The sequence below is a fragment of the Protopterus annectens genome, chromosome 2.part1, assembly GCF_019279795.1.
Source record: "Protopterus annectens isolate FY-2018-M chromosome 2.part1, PAN1.0, whole genome shotgun sequence".
Lineage (NCBI taxonomy): Eukaryota > Metazoa > Chordata > Ceratodontiformes > Protopteridae > Protopterus > Protopterus annectens.
In genome coordinates, this window is record NC_056729.1 from 459,573,766 (window position 1) to 459,597,589 (window position 23,824).

The 23,824-nt window shown below is 40.9% G+C and overlaps 1 protein-coding gene across 1 annotated transcript in view; it reads right to left on the bottom strand.

The window, feature by feature from the left end:
* Nucleotides 1-16,228, bottom strand: part of LOC122794104 — a 1,019,538-nt gene extending 1,003,310 nt beyond the window's left edge. Inside the window, exon 1 of the mRNA XM_044062251.1 lies at nt 16,058-16,228. Within this exon, the coding sequence (XP_043918186.1) occupies nt 16,058-16,097 (40 nt within the window). The 5' untranslated portion in view covers nt 16,098-16,228. The remainder of the gene's footprint in view (nt 1-16,057) is intronic.
* Between the last annotated feature and the right edge of the window lie 7,596 nt (nt 16,229-23,824).

Consider the following 23,824-nt stretch of genomic DNA (forward strand, 5'->3'; position numbering starts at 1 on the left):
ACAAATGAAATTTAAGGAATGCAAGAAATGAGCAATTTATATAATGCAGGAGTGAATGAAAACTGTTAAAGAAAATCACATATAGGTTCATAGGTTCATACTAGGCTATCTGCCCTAGGGCATTTATAAGCCTAGCCAGAATGTGTTTGGCTTTCGCTACCCATTTTAAATTAATTTTGCTATGCCCTTTTTCGAGGTTAGTATATTGTGTCTCTGTCTAACAGTGACACAGAAGTGATACCCGGGGTAAACCTACGATCTCCCATCCACTCATCAAGATTCCTCTTGAAGAGAGTCAATGAGGGACTCTGCCTAACCTGGACTGGGATTTTATTCCAGAGTGAAGGGAGCCTCTGGGTTATGAATCTGTCCCTCCAGCATGTCCTATTTATTTCAGTGCTGAGGTTCAAGTCTCTCAAGCGCATAGCTCGATGGGACTTGGATTTTCTGAGGTGCAGCATGTCCATTAATTCCGGGTTGGACATGGCTTTATACGTCAGGCACAGATCCCCTCCGAACAGGCGGTATGCCACTGAGTAGAGCTGGAGTTTCTTTAAACGGGCAGCATATGGCATCTGTTTGAGCCCTTTGATCCTCTTGGTGAGGTACTTTTGGGGTCTTTCCAGTTGTTGCAGGTGTCTGGTAAGGTACATCCCAAAAGGGGCATTGTACTCAATTATGGGCCTGATGAGGGATGAGTAAAGAGGCACGATGACCACCCCTGATCTAGATGTGAATCCCTTCATGATTAGGTGGGCTATATAAAATGTTTTTCCAACCACTTTGGCCACATGGTTGTCAAATGAGAGATTGCTATCAACTTGGGTCCCCAGGTCCCTAATTACTTCTTCTGTACTTAATGGATTACCACCTATGTGGTAATTTGTGGGCACTTTGTTTTTGCCAAAGGGGGTGACTATACACTTTTTGGCATTTAGCTTGAGGCCATGGCTCTGGCACCAGTTGTCTGTTTCTATGAGGCCCTTTTGGAGGATGCTTGTGTTGGCTGGAGAGTCGATTAAGGCACCCAGTTTGCAGTCATCTGCAAACTTGGTCAGCCACAGTCCTTCTGTGTTGGCCTGTACCTCTGAGAAATATATACCGAACAAGAGAGGTCCCAGGACTGAGCCTTGTGGGACACCACTTGTAACTGGTTTGGAGTCTGACATGGCTCCAGCAATTCTAACCATGTGGGTTCTGTCCTTGAGCCAGTTTGCAATCCATCTAGTGACATAGGGGTTTATATTTAAGCTGGTGAGCTTATCTATAATGCCCGAGTGGGGTATTGTATCGAAGGCTTTTGCGAGGTCCAGGTAGGCTGTGTGGACCACCTTCCCCTCGTCAATGGCCTTGGTGACTGTTTCAAAGAAATCAACCAGGTTTAAGAGGCAGGATATGCCCTTAACAAAGCCGAACTGGGTAGGATCCAGTGTCTGTAGGTCCGCAATATCTTTATTTATGAGGTCCATGATGATCCTTTCCATAGCTTTGCAGACCAAGCTAGTCAGGCTTATGGGGCGATAGTTTCCAGAATCCGTTGAGGCACCACCTTTATGGAGAGGGACCACTGTTGCTGTACGCCACTCTTTGGGCACATATCCTGTAGTAAGGCTGAGATTGAACAGTAGTTTTATGTTTGGGTTTAGCTGTTCTTGGAGTTCATGTAGGACACAGCCCGGGACACCGTCTGGTCCCATTGATGCTGTGTTTTTTTGCTTTGGAGAGGGCGTCTCTTACCTGAGCATCTGAGATGTCAGGGGGGCAGCACTCTGTTGGGATAGATATTTGCCCTTTTGGTGGGGGGGGGAGTTTGCGCTGAACCTGTCAGCTAGGATGTTGGCAATGTCTGTGGGTTCGGTGTATTTTTTGTCATTTTGGACTAATTCTGAGCATATCTGGGAATTACCACCCAGGTTCCTAACATAACTAAAGAAAGCCTTGCGATTATCCTTAGTGTCCTGTGCAATTTTTCTCTCGAAGATGGCCTTAGACAATTTTATGAGTGCCCGTAGTTTTTTGCTAATACTGATCAGTGATGCCTTCCCTTTTTGGGATTTTGCTCTATCATTTAGTAGCTTCCTCCTTCTATTGTATAGTTTGTTTATGGCTGGGGTCCACCAGACAGGACATCTGCCTTTGGAGGATTGGGACTTGGTTTTATTTGGGATCGTATGATCCATGCATTCCTGAAGGTGTTCATAGAATGCATTTATAAAGGATTCTGGGGTCTGGGCCGTATGTTCCACAGGCCTGGGGGCTTTGAAGGATTCCACCTCAGTTTTGAGGAGTGTGAAATTTGCTTTAGAGAAGTTTTTCACTGTGGTTTTCTGGGCAGGGGGTGGGGTCTGGATGTGAATATCCAGTGAGATTAGTTTATGGTCTGATCTTACCAGTGAGGGATACACTTCTGGTCTGGAGCATAGAGTCCCCATGTTGGTGATTATCAGGTCCAGTATGTTTTCCCCTCTTGTGGGAGTGGTAACAAGTTGTTCCATAGCATTTGAGTTTATAAATTCTAGGAACCTTTGGGCTAGGGTGTTGGAGCTAGAGTAATGCTCCCAGTCTATGTTTGGGTAGTTGAAGTCACCCAATATAATGGTGTTTGGAGAGACCTTCATATTTTCCAGTGTTCTCAGGAAGGCCGAGTGGGGTTCCTGGGTTTGGGAGGGTGGTCTGTAGCAGGCTATAAACTGGAAGGCAGTTTTACCCACTGTTAGTTGCAAATGGATAGTCGCTGATGCTTCGTGCTTTGCCACCAACCTGGAGGTGTGGGTATCTTTGATGAATATCGATACTCCCCCTCCTTTTGTGGTTCGGTCCAAGTTTTGGGGCCGAAAAGCATGGTATGAGGTATAACCTGGTAGTGCTGGGGTGCTCTCGAGAGCCCTGAACCAGGTTTCTGTTACTGCACAGATATCAATGTTCTCCATGCTAAGGAGAGTTTCGAGTGCATGCATCTTGAGGTTTAGACTTCTGGCGTTGAGTAGCATTACTCTTAGTTTCTTATCCCTTGTGATACCTATGGAGGTGGGTTTGTCTTTTGAGCCTTGCCTAAAAAGGCACTATGAGGGTAGCAAGAGCCTTTGCCAATATCTGAAAGCCCAGGGGTGACAGGTGCAAGCCGTCCCTAGCGAAGCATCGTGGCTTGTCGAGCATATCATCCCAAGCTGACAGGCATTGGATCCCCTTTGAATGACACCAGTACTTAAGCCAATTGTTGAAATTGATCATCTTGTCTTCATATTGAGGCATCATTCTTGGTGAGGGTAAGATGCTACTCAAGGTCAGGGTCATACCGGCCAGGGCTACATGCTCAGAGAGCTCCTCTATGTCTCTTTTCATGTAGTCCAGGGTGGTACATCTCAGGTTATTCACACCAGCATGGACAATGACTAAGTCATATTTGTACTTGCCTTGGAGTGACCTGAGTGCTTGTGTTATGTTGCGGATCCTAGCACCCGAAAGGCTGCTCACCGTAACCCTCTCCTTGTTCAGCCTGGTGAGCGGGACGTCAGTGTGCCTGACGATAGAGTCACCTATTACAAGTGTATCAGGTGTGTTGTTTAGTCTTAAGGGCTGTGACTGTTCGGCACACTGGCTTTGTGAGATATGTGTTGCACGTGTTTTGTTTTGGGGTAGCGGTTGCTTGGGTGTCTGCTTTGGAAGTCTCTGCTGCTTAGGCAGATCTTTATTTAGAGCCTCCGAGTATGTTTTTGTGTGATTATGTGTTTGGTTTGCTGTTGTGGTAGGTCTATGTGAGACTGGAATTGTAGTGAGTGTGGTTTCCTTCTCCTCCTGACTGGTTATGCCAGTACTGAGTTGAGAGAGCTTAGCCTCCAGTTTGGCTATATGGTTGCATCTCTCACATGTGTTGGAATTTGTTGGAAGGAGGTGAGGGTTGTCTGTGTACATGAGGCAGTTGTAACATTGCCTCAAGATTCCCAGATTCACCAGCTGGACCGGAGAGGAGATTGACAACTGACATTTGGACATGCTAGAATAATATTGGGAATTCCTTTATAATTGAAAACAAGGGCCAGTGGGGAGTGAGGGTGTAGTGCTTTTAATTTTTAGTGCTGACTTATATAATTGCTTTAGTGAGAAAGTGCCAGGTAACAAGTGCAATGTGTTACAGGTAACTTAAATGCAAAAACGACAAACAGTAACTTTCTTTCAAGTGAAACAAGGAAATAAGTACAGTAAGCAATGCAGATATCACTAGTGATCCACAGAAGCGCTGAGAAGCCGCGTATTAGGTGGAATTAGCATATATTATTATTGGAATTATATATATTAAGGATTGCTTTCTTTTCTACTACTTTATATATATCTAGGTCACTTTAAAAAATGCCATGAAATACACGTTTAAAAAATATATAGATCCACTCAAAAGTTGTTAGATTACGTTGGTAATATTTTAATCTGCATGGTATCACATGAAAAAACTTGCACTTAAGTACTGTTTACCTGTCTGATATTGTGAATAAACTCGTCATTTTTTTAAATGATCTAACTGAGCTACTGACTTCCTTTCTGGCGTTGGGAATTAAGTATTCTTTTGGTGGAGTGTGACTTGTTTTTCATGTGATTGTTTGCCTTTGTTTCTCCTGCCTTGGTCCTTCAGTCTGTATGATATATTGATAATCATGATGAATAACTAATAGTGAAGTTGTCCCCTAATGGCTACACACACAAACACACACGTACACCAAGATATACATACACAAAACACACAGACACACACACACTCACACACACACACACACACACACACACACACACACACACACACACACACACACACACACACACACACACACACAGACACACACACACACACACCCACGGACAAATAGACAAGACACTCATATACCCCCTTATGCTTTGACAATCTGAGCAGCGTAAGGCTGCTCTGCTTTATCCATTGAGAAGATTATCACTGCAAACATTTCTGGAGATGACTGAATGTGAATGGCTAATGGGATTTATAAAGGTTACCACTAAGTCTGTACTGTGTACACTTACTGTTGCATTTCTGAATGTGTCTGTCTATGAAAAAGATCAGGAATCAATAATGCATGAAATCAAATGAAACTATGTAATAATGAGTGTTCTTACTAAAGATGAAATCACTAAACCACTGCAACTCTCTTGCTGTATTTTAACTTTGCTGTGGTATCAACCCAGACAATTCCTAACTGGAAGTAATGAAACAAATATCTTGGTGATGTAATGAGGGGGTTCTAAACCCAAAGTTGTACTGGCTAATAAAATGGTCACCAAGGTTTGATTGTAAAGGAAGTTTGTCTGAAACTCCTTAAAAAAAATTGTCTGGCAGGGGTTATCTGTGCCTCACTATGTACATCATACATAAAGATATGTTTGGCAGAAAGGAGAAATAGAAATGCTTTGGACTTTAGAATATCTCCCTATCTGCAATGTACTCAGAGTGAGAAACAGAAGTTAGTTCATTATAACCAATGCAATTCTTTTTTCTTACCCTGCCTGTCAAACACTTTAACAGTCACTGTATTCTGTAACATCAAAGCTGAAAACGAACTTGATCCATTGTGATCAGGGTTCTACCCTGCTTATTCAATTTAAAGCAACAAAATAAATTAAAGTATGCGATAAAACCACAAGAAATGGGCACAGAGGTGGAATAGAGTGTGTGTGTGGCTGAGAAAGTAAACATTTAAACAATTAAAACATTCAGTGGTGACTTGAAAATGATCAGGTGATGTTAAGAGCTGAGGTTGCACATGTATGGGAAAAACTGTTGCTTTTATTGTTATGACAATAAGAGAAAAAAGAAGATGGGTATAAATAAAAAAGGAAAAGCTCAGTAACTGCACCAAAGTGCAATGAATGTGTCTGATAATCACTGTAAATATCATAGTGTTGGGCCAGATATGAAAGACAAGCATTGCTCCCTGTCTAGTAAATGAGACCGATATTCATTTTTCCAACAGAATAAGGACCTGTTACAAATATGGGGTGTACCCTTAAACAAATAAAACTGCTCTCCACATACTAGTAGTCTAAGGTTTTGAGTGCAATGATATAAGTGAGAATTTTTCAAATCAAGCTTTACTTACGGCAGACACACCATTGATGCACAAGGCTTGTATAAATGCAAGGACAAAATAACCACAACTGATAAATTACTTTTGCAGGTTCTTGCCTAATGCAACCACTCTGCCCCATCCCTTGACTTTACTACTACAGACAGGAATGGTCTAGCAATGGAGGCAGCAGTATTATAGTGCTTTCTAGTAAACTGATGAGATGGTCAGATTAGACTTCTCACTATTATATTATGATCTACATTTGTCAGTTAATGCGTCCTGTGACACCTCCACTTTTGTTAAAAGCACAGCAATGCTATATCATATATGGAATGTCCACTAACTTCTGCATCCTGAGCCCTAACAGTAACTAGCAGAGGAATATGCAGAAATCAATAATAAAGTTTTAAGCTTGAGCTTAACTGTCAGCCCTTTCAACCAATACCTGTATGGAAGTGAGTTTAGTATTATGACTAACTGCCAGTCATCGGTCTCTATCGTAAATATACACAACGGAGTCCCATTCTTGCCTATGCAAAGATAGGCAGGTGGGCCCTTTTTTCCAGAGAAGGCAACATACAGTATAGAATTAAAGATAATAAGTCACTGTGTTAATTCTGATGCATTGTCTATGTTACCCAGATGTCCCAAAAGTGAATGAAGAAAAAATCATAGATGATCTTCTAAGCATATTCACTTTGTTTCAGCTAATCATAACTGCTGTGATGATCCAGAAAAACACTGAGAAAGGTCTTTCTCTATTCTAAGTTTATTTGCCAACACAGCTTGAATGGGATCCTCTAAAGAACACACAGCTAGAGACATTTTACCAACTGCATCATGAATTACAACTGATGGCAAGCTGTGTCATGTGGAGACAAAGAGTGTGTGTTAGAAAATCATGTGGTGGCATTTGAGAATAATCATAATGAACGCATTGATTTATAGTTTTTTTTTTCTGGTTTTCTGGATGATACATGTAAATAGAGCAGCTTGGTAGCCTGTCAGTAGGTCCAGATTTCAGTAAAAATAGTACCACTCCTCACCTGGTCATCTTTGCATAGCTGTTTAGGGGCATTAGATGTTTGCTACAAGTGGTCAGAGATTTTTCCAATAACATCCACCACCACCAACAGACACACTATGGAAATATTATGGGAACTCTTTGTAAGATATAAAGGGTTGGAAACATTTTCTAGTGATTGTGGGCTACAATTTACAGCCAAATCAATCCAAAGCATTTCTGGAGAAAGACTGTCTCTAACATATCAATTCTGCACTGTACAAGCCACTAAGATGTTAATGGAATGTTTCACAAAGTTACTATAGGTTATCAAACTTCCTGTTGGCATATTGGAATGTCATACATGCAATAGCACACCAGTCACCTGCTATGTTATTCCTGGTCCATTCCTTGCATTCCAGACTACTTCTTCTTATATCTAATACAAAGACATGGGTACATGATCAGGAGTTAAAGCTAGTAGATCCATCCTTCCTAAAGAAAGCGTAACAGTTTTCCATAGAACAGGCTGCCCTAGCCAGAGGTTTTAGAGATGACAGCAAGTAGCCACTGGGAAGTATTAGTGAAAAACAGGGGCTTCTTTCTTATACTGGAGATTTTGCAGTGGTCCTCATTAGTAGATATTTTGTGGAGAGCTGGGAGACTTGGCACCCATATTGAAGAGCCATCCCCTTTCAGAAACCCTTTCTGTTGTCATAGATTTGTCATCTGGAGAGGTAAGTGCTACAGCATTGGTTGCCCCTGCTTCACCATCACTTACTACCCTGTTAGAGGACTAAATTAAAAGTACCCTTTCCAGAATGAAGTACTACCCAACATAGGTAGGGCTAGCACTTCAAACGATGGACTTATAGCAACTGGCTATAGTATTGTTGAGCGCTACAGTATTTTGACATCTTGCTTCTGTCAAGCAAATATTTTTTGTTTGTGTAGGAGTATTGAGTTGATATTTATTTATTTATGTATTTATTTGACATTTGTTTACTGGGGTAGTTTGACTGAATCAACAGAACCCATTTTCAGCAGAGGCCCGGGTAGAAAAGCTCCACATACAGTACAATACAAATATAGTACAATCCAATCCAATACAAATAACATTAGAAATGCTATACACAAATAAGTTGAAAGAACATAAACTATGTTACAAGATATTACTATATATTCTACACAGCTACACAATTCTATAGAGTTAAAAATTTATAGATAATAACAGTCACTCTCACCATATACATAGCTTATAAGTAGATAGTATCCAAAAATAGTATGTGGGTAGTGCAATGTATGACATTGACTGTTATAGTACATGAAAACAATAGAATGTTGGTTTGCGTTAGGAAAATAGTAGCCAGAACGTTAGTGATGCAGAAAGGTAGTGAGAGACTTAAGAAGAACAAAGGCATTATAGTCTGAGCAGTAGCTTAAGGATATGGTATAGAAACAGAGAAGAAGTTAGGAGAGCCGTAGGATCTTGCAGACTATGAGGGAGTGAAATGTGACAGAAGAGGAGGATGAGGCTAGTGTGGAAGAAGAGGAAGATCTGAGTATTAGGCAGGCTTTATGCAGGAGCAGAGCCATGTATTTTTGAGATGATTTTTTTTAAAGAGGCTTTGAAATAGGTTAGGCCAGGCATAGACCTGGTAGCTAAAGGTAGTGAATTCCATAGTATAGAGACAGCGTATGAATACTGAGAGTGACCTAGTTTTCTTGTAGGTTTTGAGATAGCTAAGAGATTTTTGTCTTCTGATCATAGGAATTGATTTGGTGTGTAAGATATGAGCAAATTGGCTAGTGCAGGGCAGGCAGTAGGCTTGAAAATAAGGTTGTGCAAGATGGATAGCTGAGTAAAGGCAAGTTGTTTGGGGAGTTCAAGTCAGTTTAGGTCTAGTAGCAGTTTACAGTGGTGTCTGTGATATTTAGAGTATGTGGCAAACTTTGCAACTTTGCTGTAGCACTGCTCCATCTTGCTTAGGGTAGAAGTTTCTGAGTTAGATAGGAAAGGAGCACCGTAAAGAAGGGAGGGAAGTAAAAATGGTTTTGCAGGGAAAGTTTAGGATGTTGCAGTAAGGAAAAGTTTGTTTCTGTATGAGTCCCAGTTTTTGATAAGTTTTCTTTACATTTTGTTATATATGGGTGTTGAATGAAAGTTTATTGCCAATGATAACTACTAGAAGTTTGGTTTCCTGCACTATTTGTATGACAGTGTTGTCAGATGCAAGGATGTTTAAATGATCAGTGACAGGGGAGGTGTTTGTGGGGGTGAAATAGTACTAGTTTAGTCTTCTTTGGATTAAGAAAGAACTGGGTATTTCTTAGCCAGGATTCAATTGCAATAAAGGACTGTTGAATTTTTGAAAGTAGTTCTGGTAGTGATTGAGCAGTACAGATTATGGTGGAATCATCAGCATATTGAATGAGGGTTCCAGGGTGAGAGGAAGTGTTAAGGTTGTTGTGAAAATGTTAAAGAGTAGGGGTCCGAGGATGGAGCCTTGAGGGACTCCAGTAAGGTTATGCAGAAAGGGCAAGAGTTCATTGGACCATTTCACTGCTTGTTTACAATCCTTGAGGTAGCTCTGAAACAATTTTACTGTGTTATGTGAGAAGCCTAAGTTAGACAGTGTGTTTGATAGTACAGGGTGAGACACTGTGTCAAAGGCCTTGGAGAGATCAAGGAGTACTGAGGAGGTATAGCATCCTGCATCTCTGGCCTTGTTTACGGTATCTGCAAAGAGTAATAGAGCTGTAGCTTTGCTGTGGCTGGGTCAGAAGCCATGTTGGGTTTTGGTTAAAATTGTTTTGCAATAGGTATTGCATTACCTGCTGATGGACATCTCTCTCAAGAATTCTGGATATGGGTGACAAGATGGATATCGGACAGAAATTGGATGGTTCAAAAGAGTTGCTTCCTTTATGGATGTGGTTGATGTGAGATTGTTTCCATATGGTAGGTATTTCTGATTTGGATAAAGACCTATTTATAAGGATACTGATTGGGTAGACAATTGAGCTGGCAGACAGTTTGAGGTAGTGTTGTGCAAGATTATCAGCTGAGATGGAGCAGGGTTTTGGTTTTTGAAGCGGTTTCTTAATGGTGTCAAAGGGTATGGGCTGAAATGAGTTTGTATGACATTTTGTTGAGTAGGGGGGTTATTAATGACAAGGTTAGAAGTAGTTGATAGTCTAGGTTTGGTGTCTGAATAGGTCGAAGGGTGGGGGGGGTCCAGCATTAGGGGTGTTAATTAGTAGGTCTGATACTGATTTTATGAAGTGCTTGCTAAAGTGCTTGGCTATTTGTGATAGAGGGGTATCAGGTGATCGGGTGTGCTCTCTGTTTGTTCCTGGGTTAAGTAGAGAAAATACAGAGTGCCAAAATGTATTGGGGTTAATTTTATGCTATAGTTAAAGCTGGGAATAGTATGACTTCTTATCTGTGTTGATTAGTGTTGTCACTTTGTTACATAGTGTTTTGAAATTAACATGACTTTGTTCATTTTTGTTTTGTTTCAGGTTGACCAGGCTAGGTCCCTTTGCTTCATCAGGTGTTTACATTCCTTAGAGAGACATTGTGCTGAGTTCTTTTTGATTCTTTTCATACAAATGGGAGCTGGTGTATTAAGTATGTGAAGGAAGGTGTTATTAAAGTACAGTACAGCAGCATTAAGGGGTAGTTGTTTAAGGGGTGTCCAGTCTATTTCCTGTAGGTGATTGTTGAATTTATGCTGCCAAAAATTAATTGAGTTCCTAACTGATTTTACAGTGTGTACTCTTTGTTGTTGGTAATTTACTCTAAGAAGCTGGCAGACGATCGCTCAGCAAACTAGACAGTGTACTGGAAGATCGGTAATTGGTGGGGTGGGATACTAGGATCCAGTCTGGGGTGGATTGTCAGGTAAGATCTTTGCTGTATCTTGTTGGAGTATTGATAAGCTGAGAAAAAACATACAGATTTATACTATTTGTGGGGGGGGGGCTTGGAAGCTATGGTTAGCTAATCTATATTTGTGTCTCCTAAGATTATTGTTTCAAGGTTCATTGTTTGGGATGTCCAGGATAAAACATTTTCCAACATTGGAATATCGTGACCTGGTGGAAAATATATTACTATTATGCAAATCCTTTTTGATATGTTGAGGTTCAAAAAAGGGATTAGTACATCAGCATTAGAAAAGATGGGTATATTACACGTGTAGAGTGTAATATTGAATGTAGAGGGATAAAGAAGGGCTATCCCTCCCCTATTTTATCTCTTTTCAATATTTCAAAGTTTGGAGGTATTATTTCTGAGTATCTTACATTGGTGCGTAGCCATGTTTCGGAACGGGCTAGTATGTCAGGTTTTACTTTGATCAATCCAGGCATGAAATGGGGCTATTTTATTACATGTATTTCTAAGGTTCAGTGTATGCATGTTTAAATCTTTGGGGTAACTCTTGTTATTCAGATTAGAGGGATGACCTGGATTAGGATGTATGTCTCCACATTTGAGTAGATAGATAATGAGGAATGAGTACCATGGGAAGTGTTTTTATTCCTAGGTGATGGTACTAGTGTCGAGTGTGGTTCCATAGGAGGTGAGGAGGCCAGACTGTACCTTGAATAATATGAGAGGTTATTGGGGAAAGCTGGGAGGAGATATTTGAGAAGCTGTGTTGTTTATTGGAGATGGTTTGAGGAGGTTGTTGATGTGCATTGGTGTGTGGGAAGTATGCAAGGATATAGTTATAGCAAGGTTGAGAATTAAGAGTAAAGAGGTTAGGCAGGTTAGAAGGAGTATGTCAACTGTGATGGTGGGTTTAAAAATAGTAAAAGTGGTATTTATGTGTTAGAATGTACTATCAGATGTAGAGATGTATGTTATCTAGTGATATGTGAGCAGCTTAAGGTAATGTTGGAAAGATTTTGACTTCAAGGTGGACTTGACAAGGTGGTTAGGTGTTTTGCCTTGTGCTTTGTGATAAGGCGGGGTGGGGAGATGTGATTGGTCAATGTTAAAATTATGGTGCGATGTTACTGTGATTTGTGTATAGTAGAACAGAAAATGGTAAGCCTGCCTGTTTCTTAGGCAGTACCTTCACTGTGTTCAGCAGTTAAATAGTTTGCTGACACAGCACTGCATCCTGCACTGCTTTCATACAATCTCATTATGATACAGTAGGAAAACATGATAATATAGTTCTCCCAGTATAAGTTATTGTGTTTAAGAGAGAAGATTAAAGTTGCTTTTTGAAATCGCTCTTTTGTATGCTACATCTTACAACAGTGACTTTTTTCCAGCTGGCACAAACATAGTTGGAAGAATTCATCACCAAATTTCTTATTAAATAAACTGTGTGTAGATAAACCAAATAAGCCATAATTTCTTACACTGTAGCACTGACATCCTTCTTATGTTGAAGCAGATAACAAGAGTAGGCACATTACATAGCAAAATATCACTCCAACAATAAATTCACAAGATATAAAACAGGACTCTAGGCAGGAACCTTAGCAATTTGGCCCTGTAATGATTACAGGACCTGAATATTGTATATACCCTCTATCTTGCTTTGTGTACCACACCTGAAACATGAAAAGAAAACACTGATATGCATTTGGAAGTAAAATCTAGGGCTTCTTGCATTCAGTGCTGTTGCCTCTGCCTCTGAGCTAACAAAATGAGTCTGGAGAGTTATACACTGCATTTTGCTGAAAGTGGGCTAACAAATCACAAAGTTAATGGTTTCCTAGCCAAACTTGTAGCCTTTCTCCCTGGGCCCCCACTGAAAATGGGTCTTGTGACCAGTCAAACTTTCTTGGTAAACAAAAGCAATAAATAAATGAATAAAATGGGAAATAACTTCTCATTAGGAAAACTCTGCCGTACATAGATTTTTTTGTGAATCTTAGGCAGTGACAAGCCTCACTGTTGCTTCAGTTGCTAAAGAAAATACTAGTTACAGGATTTGCACAGTAATTATTTTAAGAAACAATTTCATTGAGGTGCCCAATACTGAAAAAAATTCTACCACATTTCTCAGACTCCATGTCACAGCAAAGTAATGAGTTTCCCAAGGAATATTGTACTCCCATTTTTGTATAGAAAAGTCCCAATATATAAATAATTGCTGTTTATTGGTTATAGCCTTATTTTGTATATTGTGGGGTTGCTTTGCTGCAGTTGTTGGGAATGACATGATTTTTGGTTGACTGCTGCAGCTTGCAATTGTATAACACATTATCTTATGAAACAATACTACAGAAATGGTACTTACCAGTGACATATAACGGTTTGTAGATAGATGTAGCAGGAGAACATTTATTTTGACCAAAACTGACTTGACAAAAAATGACTGTCTCTGACTTGTTTACTGATGGAATCACAACATATATGACTTTATTTCCCAAGGCCTAACAATCTTATTAGGTAATGAAAATACAGGGAAAGGGAGGACATGTTGATGACAAGAAAGATATAATAAAAATATACTTCACATGCTATATGCCAGGATGCTTTAACACTAAAACAAGTGAACATTCTAGCACCTTACAATTTTCCTAATTAATTCTGTTGAAGGGCTGAACTGATTTTCAGTGACACACAGTTAAAAACATAAAATCGTGTTAGAAGTGGTTGCAATATTAAAACTCAATATGTATAATACTAGAATTTAAACAAAGGAGAAGAAAAGCGTACTGTAAGTGAAACAGTCAGATAAGTGTCCAAGTGGTGGTTGAATTTATAATGACCCATTCGGTAATAGGTCAGATAAAGTACTCAGCTATTGTGCAAATGCTATATGCACACAACATCTAATTATCAAAAATGACAAAGTTAAATTATTTTTCAGAATGTCATGTAAAGAAATGGGTTATAAAATCATAACGCAATAAGCAATTTTATCATATGTTTGTCAGTGCAGACTATTGTAAATGGTAATATAGGAACCTAAGTTTTTTTCACATGCAGTCATAACACATATCAGTGTCTCAGGCTAAGATTGCACTGAAAGAGTTCTGTAGTCTTCTGTATATAGCCTTAAATAACTTTTAATTGTCTATAGTGAACATGATCCTCTTTACACGTTACAGTGAATTTCCTGACCATTTGAAACACACACACACACATACACATACACATGCACACTCACACTCACACACACACTCACACACACGCACACACACACACACACACACACACACACACACACACACACACATGTGTACCCACATCCGCACCCACAAACACACACACACAATAACATTAGAACACTGAGAAGCTGGAGTAAAGAAAGGTTTATTTCCATCATCAAGTAGAAGTTTGGGTTACAATTAACCAGTGCTGTGAAACTATATTTATTTTAGATATTGATCTCCCTGATTTTCACGTCACTGGTCTTCAGTGGAAGTTCAGCTTCTTCACAACACCTGCCTTATTAGAACACACTTTTTAATTATCTAATCGATCAAAAAAGCTGTTAAGAAAAAACAGAAGTCACTGTATTTCACTCAGTGACTTAAATCCATTTTGAGTGGCATTAAAGAAATTAATTATTTCTGCTTCAACTCAGTTTTGCTTAAAAAGCAGAGTAAAGGAGAAGTTTGACTAGGAAACCAAGGCAAATATAAAAGCTTTTATAATGGACATAGCATTTATTTTTTAGCTTGTTTGTTTATTTTTTTTTATTAGTTTGTTAGGTGGGCCATGACTCCAACCAAAGATACTTCAGAAACTTATATTCATACATATCACAGGAACAAGCAAGAAAAGACAGATAACTAAACAAACGAGAGCACTCGTCACTAATAAAACAAGAAAAGGCAGATAACTAAACAAACGAGAGCACTCGTCACTAATAAAACAAGAAAAGGCAGATAACTAAACAAACAAGAGCACTCGTCAGTAATAAAACAAGAAAAGACAGATAACTAAACAAACGAGAGCACTCGTCAGTAATAAAACAAGAAAAGGCAGATAACTAAACAAACGAGAGTACTCATCAGTAATAAAACAAGAAAAGGCAGATAACTAAACAAACGAGAGCACTCGTCAGTAATAAAACAAGAAAAGGCAGATAACTAAACAAACGAGAGCACTCGTCAGTAATAAAACAAGATAACCCATCAGTAATCAGACTTCATTCATTTATATAAATAGTTTTAAGTAATTATTACACTAAACCATAAAACTATATATCCAACGGGATCCCCTTCAGAAGACTAAAAACTCAAAAGACTGAAAATCAAAATATCTAAAACATAAAATATTGAAAATGGATCTTGCCCTTTCTCCAGTGTTGTGTAATCTTGGAGTTGGTATATAATAATTAGTAGGGGATGTGGGGGTGCAGCCCCCATATGAGAGGTGCAGGGGGGGCTTTTCCCCTACGTTAAAAATATTTTCAATAATTTGAGTTTTAGATATTTTGATTTTCAGTTTCTTGAACTTTTGATCATCTGACATAGACCCGTCCCGAAACATAGCACTATCTGTTCGGATTTTTTAACTGTCTCAAGATGTACGTGGAGAAAATGTTCTTAGAACTGTTCTACAATGCCACAATCTGTATAACAGTCCCTAGATATAACACTGTTCGCTTAGATATTGGTTTCCGACTTACAGTGCTATGTGCTACAGGATATTTTATGCAGTGATCAAAATATTTTAGATCAGACTACAATTGTCAAGCACTCTAAATTGTCACAGAGAGGAAAAAAAATGATACCATGAAAAACTGTGTAGGCTTTAAAATGACATCATTACCTTTAATGTACACTAAGGCAATAAAAATAATTTGTAACAAGTTATTTTTAATGTAAATGTCCACAGAACATTGCAGTTACTATAAGAATAGAAGAACTCCCATCAGTTAAAGGATAACGAACAAGTACAGAATAGATTTTGTTAAATGCCTAAGATGCAAACACAGAGGCAAAAACTATATAATTGATCCTATAGAATCTGTAAAGTAGCAAGGACAATATTACTTACCTGCAATTATGCAGTAATTATAAATGGACTGCCTGCCCATTATTAACTATTATTTTAGAAAAGGATTGTCAAAGCCAGCACAAGAAAAGAGCAAAATAGATGGTTTTGCAACCTCCTCCAACTGTTCTAATTTCCTTATTTCTTAAGATAAATACATCCAGCAGTGTGTAAGTCATAAGCATGATGTTTTCTGTTAAAAAGGTAGCAGATTTCTGTTAGGCTGACCACACAGGATGTATGCCATAGCAACTACATTGTGGCTTACACGCATCCTGTCTTAGCTCAACAATATGAAAGATGACTAAATAAAAAGCATATGCCTTAAGCTGCATAGATACTTTCCGAATGAGAGTTATGTATTATTTTTTTTTTTCAAACCAGAAAAATACTAGTACCCATGTTGATTCAGATTGTTTCTGTGTATTCATCCTCAGTTTGGAGGATGTGGGAGATCAACTGTGGACAGCTTTATAACAGTAGACTTCTGGGCTTCTGTGTAAATTATTTCATCTTGCAATTATAAACAGTTACTATCTGTCATTTGGAAGAGGAGAGTGCACTCTTGAGAGCCATGAAACAGAAATGTATAGGAAGCTACTCGGTAACAGTAAGGGCAGAAAGGATTGGCAGCCCCAACTTTTACTCACTTTATTACAAGCAGACATACCAGGTCCTGGTAGATAGACAGAGGCTTTCTCTTGAAAGATCTTGTCATTCCCTTTACTCTTGTATATCACAACAGATTTCATTAAAAAATGTTAGTATAAAAGTATTTTTTCAAGGAAACAGTCTAGCGTTGCTGTTTAACTGGACATGACCTACAACTAATCCCTCTGAGAATAGAGAAGCAGCATTGTTTGTTTCATTGTACTACTTTGGCTGCTGTGCTACAGCTTCTGATTGTGCTTTGCTTTGTTTGCAGTAGGGAAATCACCTGATTTTTGGAATGAGAGCTTACCTTATGGGAGAAAGTGTCTGAGTCATTTTCTGCACATCTCATTAGCCCAGGGAACACAGGAAGTTCAACGTTCTGGCCATGTAGCTTTTTTGTCTTGTGTTTAATAAACTTCAGTGGTCTATTTAGCTGGGCAGTTCTGAGCTGTCTACCAAGCAGCAGCAACACACTGTATACTCCATAGTCACAAGCCATGAAAATGAACCCATTCCGTAGAGCCAGTTCTCTTACAAACTCCATCTTTTACATGTCTCCCTACCCTACCCTACTTTCATCTTACCTGTTGTCAGCTGACCATAGTTGCTCTCTGATTTGTATCATGTAGTTAGCTGCTGTGTTGGTATTACTACAACTGTTAGTACTAGCTAGTCGTTGTAATCTCTTACTCTAAACTTTCCTTAGACCAGTTGACTAAGCAGCTAAACATCAGGTTAAGACCCTTTGTAAAAATTAATTCTTCTGTTTGATATAGAAGACAAATCAACGTGTCCCTTCTGTAGCCAGCCTTGTAGCACCAGGTGCTCTTAGGGCAGTCTAGAAACTAATGTTGACAGACAGTGTCATGTCTGTCAAGTAACAATTCACTATCTGTGAGAGGTGCAAGTATCGTCCCAACATAGAGAAAGCACTCTCACTTAAAATGGTGTCCTATGAGAACCAAAATGCACCACTCACAGTTCTTCATGAAACCACCAAACCAGCATATGCTATTGCTGTCAAGAAGTTACTTCTCAAGCCTCCTAGAACCAGAAATGCTAAGGCTCAACGTAAAATTAGTATCCGTATATTACTACCCCCTCACATCTGAAACACTTACACTGATATAATTCAGGGAGTACAAACAGAAACGGCTTAGCGATTGATTACTCTGTGGTCAGTCATACAGACTTGCACATGAGGCTGAATAAAGAGAGGGTGGCAGTTTGCTGTCTTTCTGGTACCATGATCCATGAAGTCACAAGAACTCTTCAGTCCCTTTCACTTGACAAATATGAATATGACCTAATAGCAGTGTGTGTGTGTGTGTGTGTGTGTGTGTGTGTGTGTGTGTGTGTGTGTGTGTGTGTGTGTGTGTGCGTGTGTGCGTGTGTGCGTGAGTGTGTGTGTGTGTGTGTGTGTGAGTGCATGTGTGTGCGTGTGTGTGTGTGTGTGTGTGTGTGTGTGTGTGTGTGTGTGTGTGTGTGTGTGTGCGTGTGTGTGTGTGTGTGTGTGTGTGTGCGTGTGTGTGTGTGTGTGTGTGTGTGTGTGTGTGTGCGTGTGTGTGTGTGTGTGTGTGTGTGTGTGTGTGTGTGTGTGTGTGTGTGTGTGTGTGTGTGCGTGTGTGTGTGTGTGTGTGTGTGTGTGTGTGTGTGTGCGTGTGTGTGTGTGTGTGTGTGTGTGTGTGTGTGTGTGTGTGCGTGTGTGTGTGTGTGTGTGTGTGTGCGTGTGTGTGTGTGTGTGTGTGTGTGTGTGTGTGTGTGTGTGTGTGTGTGTGTGTGTGTGTGTGTGTGTGTGTGTGTGTGTGTGTGTGTGTGTGTGTGTGTGTGTGTGTGAGAATTACCTGCGATGCTCAACCCTGAGGTACATGAAGTGGAATATGCTGGATCTCACCATGCGTGTTTTAAATTAAGGCAACACTCCGATTCTGAGTGGAAACCTATCTTTTTCCAAGAATAATGTCTAAATACAAGCATGAGATAATTGGCTTCAATAACTGGTTAAGTACTTAGTGGGATCTACTACAATTGGTTGAGTCCAGGCTGCTCAAAAATCACAGTCTCGCAGGAGGGAACTTGCATGGAGAGCTGCTTACATTTTAATTCAGACATGTGACTGGGGATGGTGTGAGGGCTGTGCAGAGAGAGAGAGTGGAGCTAGGGTCTACATTATATATTCGTAGTTTCAAAACTTCGAACCTCATATCAGCGAAGTTTGAAACTTCGAAAATATAATAAAAAATTTAAAAAAATAAAACCTTACCTGAATGCTCTGAGCAGGGGGGAGGGGTGAGCCCCCCTGCACCTCCCTTACTTAAATATACCAACTCTGAGATCGCACTTCAGTGCAGAAAAGGGAAATTTTCCCATTCTGCACCTTACGGAGTCATTGCTTTTAACCTTCGAACTTTTCAAAGTTTGATCATATGGTGTCGACCATATGACATTCGAACTTTGAAAAGTGCGAATAATTTATAGGGACCCTGGAGCTGCTCTACCTTGTCCAAACACTTATTTGAGTATGAGTAAAGTAACTGCAACAGCTGTGAGGAGGGAATAGGAGGAGGTGGGAGTTTAGATTAAGTTTGGCCAGGGATGAAAGGAGATTTTAGATTAAGAGATGAGAATGAAGAAAATTTAAGCTCAGAGAGTGAGAGAGGGGTCTAGGGTGGGGAATAGTCAGGAAATTTAGGTAAGGGAGTTTTGAGCTTTGAGAAGAGATCAAGGAATTTAGACTGCAGGAGGGGAGTTTAATGATTAGGGAGTGATCAGGCAATTTAAGGTTAGGAAACAGGAGGGGAGTTTTAGGGCTGCAGAACATTTAGGAAATTTATGTTTATGGAGGGCAAGGGAAGTTTATGTTTAATGAAAGATCAGGGAATTACAGTTTATGGAGCAGGAAAGGGGGTTTAGGGTTAGAGATCGATCAAAGAATTTATATTTAGGGAGCAGGAGAAAAGTTTTAGGGTTAGGAAGAAGTCAGAGTTCCACTTTAGCGAGGAAGGAGGGAGAAAAAGAGTTTTAGATTTAGGGAGTGATAGGGGAATTTAGGATTAGAGAGTGAAATGGGAATGTTAGGCAGCAATGATTCAGATTAGAGTTAAGGATTAGTGGGAGTGTTAGGATTAGAGTACGTTTTCTGGGAGGGTGGTGCAGTTTATGAGGGTCAGGTGGTGGGATTAATTAAGATCAGACTAGTAGAAGGTGGGGCACCTGTGGTTTAGAGCAAATGATAGGAAGCAATTTAGCTGCAATCTAATAACACAAGTACTTGTAGCAGGACAGATGGGGACCATTCTAGTAGGTTCCACTGTGTGTCAGCCTGGGATGAGATGGAAAACAGATCAACTTGCTTCACAATGGATGATCCCCCACCTCTCATTCTAGGGAAAATATTTATTCTCAAAGCCCTTGCTGCCCACATAATGCTTTTTTTACGACAAGTCTGGGCTACCAGAAATTCCAACATAGTAGATGCAGTCATAATAAGAAGTTATGTTCTTACCATAATGTTCCATGTTAGTTGTCTTCTTCTCACTTTCTTTCTTGCTGGATGGGTTCGGAGCCAATCCTCGGCTCCGACTAGGCCTATACTATAGCTCGAGAGCTATTTTTACCGGCTCGAGGCAGCCCTATAACCCACAATACCATGCGCTAACTTCCCAGATCTCGTTTGGAAGCTAAGACATAGTATAAATATATTATTATAATTGTCATTTGCAAGTACAGACTCCCTGCTAGTAACACTAAAGATACGGGGAAACCGTAAAATGTTACATCTCAAGAAATGGAAGGAGTCAGAGACCTCAAGTCTGTCCAGGCTAGGGGGCAGGAGGGAGGGACGCAAGAAAGAAGGTGAGAAGAAGACAACTAACATGGAACGTTATGGTTAGAACATAACTTCTTAATGTTGAGTTGTCATTCTCGCCTTCATTCTTGCTGGATGGGACAGCGTCCCTAGCACCTTATTCCTGGGTGGCTCAATAGAACAGACTCCTGAGTACAGTGGAACCAAAGTCAGTTCTATTTCTGGAGGATATATCAAGTTTGTAATGGGCAATAAAGGTATGTTGGGAAGCCCATGTAGCTGCTGCACAAATGGCATATAATGGTAACCTTGCTTGAAAAGCCGTTGATGTTGACAGTGCCCTGGTTGAATGAGCCTTAGGCCTAGACGGAAGTTGCCTGTGTCTCAACTCATAGACAAAGGTAATAATAGATGTCAACCATCTGGAGAGAGTAACCTTTGATTCTGGAAGCCCTTTATTTCCTGCAGCATAAGAGAGAAAGGGCTGGTCTGACTTTCTGAGTTGTTTTGTCCTGTCTAGATAATACCGTAGTTGGCGATGAACATCCAATGAATGTAATTTCTGTTCAGCCCTGTTGGAATAGTCTGAGAAGAAGACAGGCAAGTCAATGGAGTGGTTTAGATTTGCTTCAGAGGACACTTTTGGTAGGAAGGAAGGATTTGTTCTGAGAGTTGCCCTGTCTTTGTGAAAGACCAAATAAGGGGGACGGACAGACAAGGCTTGAAGTTCCGATACCCTTCTGGCAGATGTTATGGCTACTAAAAACAGAGTTTTCCAAGAAAGAAGCTTGAGGGAGCAAGAGGCTGCAGGTTCAAAGGGAGGCAGAATCAATGAGGTTAGAACCAAATTCAAATCCCATTGTGGGAGCGGATCCTTAACTGGAGGTCTAAGCAAAAAGATGCCCTTTAGAAAGGCTTTACAGAGTTTGTGGGACATAATATTTGCTTCTGAGAGCCCCACATGAAAATTAGCAATTGCCGCTAATTGTACCCTGATAGTGGCTGACGATAACCCTGAATGAAACAGTTCCACCAGAAAGTCTAGAACCTTATGAATGGGTGCATGGAAAGGATCTAAGGACCTAGCTTGTGCCCAGAGCGAAAAACGCTTCCATTTACTCGCATACGTCTTCCTAGTATTGGACTTATGGGAAGCCAGAATGATATCACGGACAGGAGGAGCAATAAGGGGAAGCCTGGCTATGGCTGGAAGTGGTGCAACCAAGCTGTGAGGTTGAGGGAATGAAGGGACTGATGCAGCTTGCCCGTGAAATGGGTCAACAGATCCGGAAGGGGTTCCAGATGCCAAGGCTGTTCCAGTAGGTAACTGTGTAGGAACGGAAACCATACTTGTCGAGGCCAAAACGGAGCAATGAGGATCATTTTGGATCTCAATGCAGTTGCTTTCTGAGTTAATTGCGGGATCAATGGTAAGGGAGGAAAGGCATATAGAAGACCCCAGGGCCAATCGTGAAAAAGGGTGTCTCTGGGGGCATGGCCTGGTAGAGGAAAGAGTGTGAAGAAGTCGAGGCACTTGCTGTTTTGAGGAGTTGCAAAAAGATCGCAGCAAGGCTGGCCCCATTTCTGAAATATTCTGTCTGCTACTGCTTGATTTAGAGACCACTCGTGAGGCATGAGGATAGTTCTGCTCAATCTGTCCGCTATGACGTTGGACTTCCCGGGGATGTGCATTGCTATCAGAAACCGTTGAGAGGAAATCGCCCATTGCCAAAGTCTGAGTGCTTCTCAACATAGGGGGTAGGACTTTGTTCCACCCTGCTTGTTTATGTACCACACCACAGACATATTGTCCGTTTGAATTGCTATAGTCCCTGTGGGAAGAGAGCTCTGAAGGGCTTGCAACGTTAAAAGCACCGCCCTCATCTCCAGGACATTTATGTGCAGGTGGCGTTCTAATTGTTGCCATGTGCCCTGGGCCATACTGCCCTGATAGTGCCCCCCCCAAACAGGGAGGCATCTGTTGTCACCGTGCCAACGGGGGGGGGGAGGGGTCTGCCCTGAAAAAGCTGAGGGGGGAAACCATCCACCAGGAGAGATGAGTCTTGCATGATGGGGTTATCAAGATGTTGTGAGTCATTGGGAGCTGTTGAAAGGACCACTGAGAAAGCAGCATCCACTGGAGGAGCCTCATGTGGAAGCGGGCTAATGGGAGTAGAAGAATCGCCACCGCCATGAGGTCTAACGCTTTCAATACTAGCTTGACTTGAACTCTGTTGGACTGAAACAGGAACTGAACATTCCGCCTTATGTCTGTCACTCTCTGAGGTGGTAATGTTGCAGACATTTCTGTGGTGTTTAATACGGCGCCTATGAAGTTTATACATTGACAAGGCGACAAGGAGGATTTTGCAAAATTTATAGAACTACCTAGATTGTTGCAAAGTTGAATAGTGTAATCCCTGGCCATTATAAGATGCTGCTTGGTAGTAGCGGAAATGAGCCAGTCATCTAGATATGGAAACACCTGGAATCCTTTTTGTCTCAGGTGAGCCATGACCACTGCCAAGCATTTGGTGAACACCCGGGGGGCTGTGGTGAGACCAAATGGCAGGGTTCTGAATTGATAATGACTGGCTCCCAGCCGGAAGCGGAGAAACCTCCTGGAGTGCCTGTGTATCTTTATATGATAGTACGCGTCCTGGAGGTCTAATGAGCACATCCAGTTGTCTCTGCCCAAAAAGGGTAGAATGGACTGCAGTGTTACCATCCGAAATTTTGTCTTTTGAACAGAATTGTTCAATCTGCTGAGGTCCAAAATGGGTCTCCAGTCTCCAGTCTTTTTTGGTACCAAAAAGAATCTGGAGTAGATTCTGGATCCTAGCTGATCTGCTGGGACTGCCTGGATGACTCTTTTTTCTAACAGCTTTTTTATTTCTAGCTGTGTCTGACCCCTTTGTGCGGGTGGTACGTCTGGTAGGGGTCTTGGCAGTTGTACCGGAGGGGAAGTAAAGGGAATTTTGTAACCCTCGGATATGATCTTCTGTACTCATGTGTCTTGGGAGAGGGATTGCCAGGCTTCTGGGTACAGAGATAATCTTCCCCCGACTGCCTCCAAAGGCGGACAGTCGGGCAGCTTCTCAGGGATGCTGAAAGGGTTGGTCAGGGAAAGATTCCCTGGAACCCTGGTTCTGTGGACCCCCTCTGCCCCTGGGGTGGCATCTGTTATTATTCCCCCCTCTGCCCCTGGGGGGAAATTCACCACCTGTGGCAGGCATGACTCCTTGTGGTTTGCGGAACCACATCTTTCCTGCCCTCTGTCCCTTAGGATAAGGTCTAGAAGGTGTGGA